The sequence below is a fragment of the Habropoda laboriosa genome, unplaced genomic scaffold, assembly GCF_001263275.1.
Source record: "Habropoda laboriosa isolate 0110345459 unplaced genomic scaffold, ASM126327v1 scaffold257, whole genome shotgun sequence".
Classification (NCBI taxonomy): Eukaryota; Metazoa; Arthropoda; class Insecta; order Hymenoptera; family Apidae; genus Habropoda; species Habropoda laboriosa.
The window spans coordinates 376,783-381,533 of record NW_017100369.1 but is presented as its reverse complement, the minus strand read 5'-3'; the positions used below and the strand labels follow the sequence as shown (position 1 = coordinate 381,533).

Here is a 4,751-nt window from a genome sequence, read left to right as displayed (position 1 = left end):
TTTTCAATTGTGATACATTTCATTAGAAGTTGGTTCTTCCAAACAATTTCACTGCTTAGACATTCATGAGAGATCCCTAAACCTGTTATTCTGTACAACATCAGCCTCAAGAGAGCCACCATTAATTATTCACCAAATGAAAAACAACAATATCGCTTCTCACTCGAGTCGAAAGTGTCAAATAAACCAACCAACATCTCCCACTATTCCAGACGATATTTTATTGCTCACAATATACAGAATACCAAGTAAATATAGTAAATTATCCTTAAACCTATCCTCCATACATAGTATCCATCCTATCCACGCGATCTCGTGCCACTAATGATAATAAAAAAAAAAAGAAAGAAACAGCCATACTTGGAAACGTCACTCGTGGAGAGGATCGAACGTTTTCGACGTCGAATGTTGCGTGGATATCCACGCAATATCCGGTGCCGTCCATTACCCGCAAATTAGACGTTCGTGATGGTAATTGTAATGCGGCGCAAACGTTCGCGGGCCATCGATCGCTGTTTCAGCTGGCGAGAATCATTTCGCGCCCGTTGGCCTATGCCAATTATCCTTTAGAAACGAACGATTGCTGTTCCACGCTTCTTCTTTTTCTTCTTCTCATCCCGTTCACCGTTCTCAACTCGTCCAAATTGTCGTAACCAGGAGAAAAGGAACGAAAAAAAAATTCGAAAGAGTTCAACGAGATTACAAGTCCGGATTGAGCAAGGACATTGAGGCCTTCCGGTCACGTCGACTCGGTACCAAGCATGATTTTTTCGCCAACCCGGCGAAGAAGAAAAAAGGTGAAATTGGTAATTAGAAAGGGAGGAGGAGAGAGTTGGAGGAGATGAATGTGTGATTGAAGGTGTTTGCGTGGGATGTAAGAGGAGTTTGTTCGAGGAGAAATCGCGGATCGGCCATGTTGGACGAAATTTGCATGACTCTGATACGTGTCTCGAGATTAAATTTACGAGACGAAGGGACGAATTAATTTGCGTTCCTTGGATACCTTGCGCCTGTGCCAGTAGAATTCGCAGAACAGGAAGAAGCAAGCGAGTGTAATGCCTGAAAGTAAAGATAGAATACACGAAGAAATCTTTCATTTGGATTTCGTTCGGGAGATTCGTGAAGATTTTGAGGAGGAAATGCTCTACCCATGAAGAGGACGAAGAATATTCCTTGCATATCGGCCACGTTCACTTTCCTCTTGTTCACCGCTTGAGTGTTACCCGGTATCTCCCAGCATTTATCTTTCATTGGCATCCTCCCGGAGATCCACTTGTTCATCAGTCCTGACTCGTGCATTCGATGCAATCTTGAGAAATTTTGGAAAACATATTTGAAATCGAAATTAAGTATAGCTTTGTTAATTTCGAATGTCTCGTTCGAGGCTTAAAGGTGAAATAGATACTAAGGGGAGAAATAAGGAAGATCTTGGTGCAATTTTAAACCTCTCGTTTGGGTCTTCAAAGGTGAGGAATTAAGTAAGCATCGACGAGAAGAAGTAGATGAACGATATTTCGATGCAATTTTAAAAAATACAGTAAAAAATATTTAAAATCGAAATGAAGTGGGGCTTCTGTTAATCTCAAGCCTCCCACTTTAAATTTCATAGATGGAAAATGAAATAGACAATGCAATAAATTGCATAGTTAATAGTTAACCCTTTAACCTACAACAACGTGTCAGACTCGTGACAGAGATTTTGGTCAAGATGTGAGAAAAATAGCTGTATTAGCGAGAAAAATTTATTGTAATCCTAACTTTCGTTTTAATTTGTAAGATCAAGAATTCGTAAATGTAATTAATCTGTAACAGATTAGCTTTTATTACATGATACAGTACTGAAACATTAAATGGCTGACGCTTAGACGCACAGTCAGAAAAGAAATCATAGGTTAAGGGGTTAATGCAATCTTAAAAAATACAATAAAAAATATTTCAAACCAAAATGAGGAATTATTTGAAATTTAAAAGATGAAAAATGAAATAGACGTTAACGAGAAGAAATAAGTGAATGAATAACCTTGCTGCAATTTTAAAAAATACAATAAAAAATATTTGAAACCGAAATGAAGAATTATTTGAAATATAAAAGATGGAAAATGAAGGAAACTTTAACGAGAAGAAATAAATGAACGAACACCTCGACACAAACTAAGAAAATATTTTAAACCAAAATGGAGAATTATTTGAAATATAAAAGATGGAAAATGAAGGAAACTTTAACGAGAAGAAATAAATGAACGAACACCTCGACACAAACTTAGAAAATATTTGAAACCAAAATGAAGAATTATTTGAAATATAAAAGATGGAAAATGAAGGAAACTTTAACGAGAAGAAATAAATGAACGAACACCTCGACACAAACTTAGAAAATATTTGAAACCAAAATGAAGAATTATTTGAAATATAAAAGATGGAAAATGAAGGAAACTTTAACGAGAAGAAATAAATGAACGAACACCTCGACACAAACTTAGAAAATATTTGAAACCAAAATGAAGAATTATTTGAAATATAAAAGATGGAAAATCAAGGAAACATCGACTGCAAGAAATAAATAAAGGAACACCTCGATGCAATCTTAAAAAATGCAATAAAAAATATTTGAAACCAAAATGGAGAATTATTTGAAATTTAAAAGATGAGAAATTAACTAAACACTTACTCTGCATTGATGACAGGCGAATAAGGACTCTCCTGCGACATAATCATAGCGATAGGCTCGTCCAAAAACTCGTCGCTGCTCAAAGAAAAATGGCATCCCCCGGTCAACAGCAAGTCCTTCCTCATCAAGAACCTACATCGCCAAAAATTCACATCAACTCCGAGAAAATTGGAATAAAAGCAACCACATACCTGAGTGTGCTTCTCCAATCGATCAGAGCGTGTTTCCCTTCTTTAATTCGTTCCATCAGCTGCTCTGCCTCCGTGTCGTTATGTCTCTCCGCGTGAGAGAGCAAAAGGTGGTACTTAGGCTCGTCGGCGTTACGAAGGTACACCTCGAGGAAGCTACCATTGGGAAAACCCCACGTGATCTTATCCTTCCTAGCGATCAGATCCTCCACCGTTAGAATAGACGCGTCCATTCGTGGAAAAGTGAGAAATGCGACCAGACTTCCGGAATACGTAGCGACGAGAACCATCACGACCAGCCACCAGACACCGATCAGTATGCGAGCGCTGTCTGAATGCGGCAGATACATCCCTCCTGGAATTTATGTATTTTTTTGTTTCGCGCACGATCGTGTCCGATGATCCCTGCTACGGTATTTTTCTTTTTCTCTTCTTTTTTTTGGTCGTGTTGAATTTTAATTAGGAGGAGACCAGTCGAATCGTTGCTGTTCGATTGTCTTCTTCGAAATACTCGGAATGAAATTCTTAGCGTTCTTATCCCTTTGTTGGGAGAGCGATAGGATTTTTGGGCGAATGTATCACCTTGGAGTGATAGAGGAGTGAATTGGAACGATTAAGGTGCGGGAGAAGTTTAGGACGGAGTGGTTGAGATTGTGGTGCTTGGATGTAAAAGGATTTCGGTGGAGAAGGTGTTTGGGATGAAAGGAATAGAGAATGAAAGAGTTGAGAGTATTGAGTGGGTGTGAGTGAACGTCTGCATAGAGTGGAAAGAATAGAAAAATAGAGGGTGAGAATGAAAGAGCGTGAGGGGCATGTTGGAGTTTAAAGCAAGAGTATTTGAGGAAAAACAGAGTATAGCGTGGAAGTGACTGAATATCTTCTAAGAATGTCTGCATAGAGTGAGAGGAATAGAAAGATGGAGAGTGTGAAAGAGTCATGTGCAAGGTGGTTGTAATTAAAGTTCAGAGTTGAGAGTATTTCAGTATTAGAGAGAATTAGAGAGAATATTACTTAAATACATCTACCATTGCTATTTTCAATTTTCCAGGTAAAATTATCATAACTGCTTCAGAGCAAAAGTATTTTAGAAAAAACAGAGTATCGAGTAGACATGACTGAATGTCTTCCAAGAATGTCTGTGTAGAATGAAAGAGAGTGTGAAAGAAGCATATTCGAAATTAATAGTATTTTAGTATCACAGAAAATTCGACGTACTTCCAAAATTACTTAAATACACCTACGCTTTATCGCTTTAAAATACAATATCATTCACCGATCTCCGCGAAAAATAACAAAGAAGAACCGTCTCACTCGTTCCAAGAACTCTTCAACTGACCCACATAGATAAAACCTCTAAGCGAATACTCATTCTAACACCGCGATCATTATCCATAATTACGTTTCCTCCTTGTCGAACAATTATCGCTACCTCTGTCAAAGTGTCGATACAATTACTCCTCCGCCACTTTGTCATTCCTCCCCGTTCCATCAGATAAAATTTGTTCACGGTAACAACATGCCATTAGAGGCGATGATCGGCATTGAAATCACCAGAGGGAGGAGACGAGCAACACGGATTCCCTGTAGCGCGCACTTCAGAGAAATTGCGTCGGGTTACTCGACAATAAAATAATCGTATATATATGTGTGTACCTTGTTGAAGAAGTGCACCGTACACGTACCACACACACTGCCACGACGAGTTCAGGCCTGAGGTCTTGGTGCTGTAAGGGCTGTACTTGTGAACCAGGTACAAGATCGGACCCATTATGATAATGGCCACAGCGAGACAGGCCCAGGTCTGAAAGGGAACCGTCCTGTGTTAGAGGAATGCAGTAATAACAAACGTACACAAGAGGATCTTTATAGTTGTGTCATTATGCGGCTATTACATC

At 38.8% G+C, this 4,751-nt stretch overlaps 1 protein-coding gene across 1 annotated transcript in view; it reads right to left on the bottom strand.

Moving 5' to 3' along the window:
• Positions 1-961: 961 nt before the first annotated feature.
• LOC108574799 (glutamate receptor ionotropic, delta-2) overlaps positions 962-4,751 on the bottom strand; it is a 7,699-nt gene continuing 3,909 nt past the window's right edge. Inside the window, exons 10-14 of the mRNA XM_017937443.1 lie at positions 4,510-4,657; positions 2,860-3,211; positions 2,669-2,800; positions 1,149-1,309; positions 962-1,059 (exon numbers count right to left, since the gene is read on the bottom strand). Coding sequence (XP_017792932.1) covers positions 962-1,059; positions 1,149-1,309; positions 2,669-2,800; positions 2,860-3,211; positions 4,510-4,657 — 891 coding nt within the window. The remainder of the gene's footprint in view (positions 1,060-1,148; positions 1,310-2,668; positions 2,801-2,859; positions 3,212-4,509; positions 4,658-4,751) is intronic.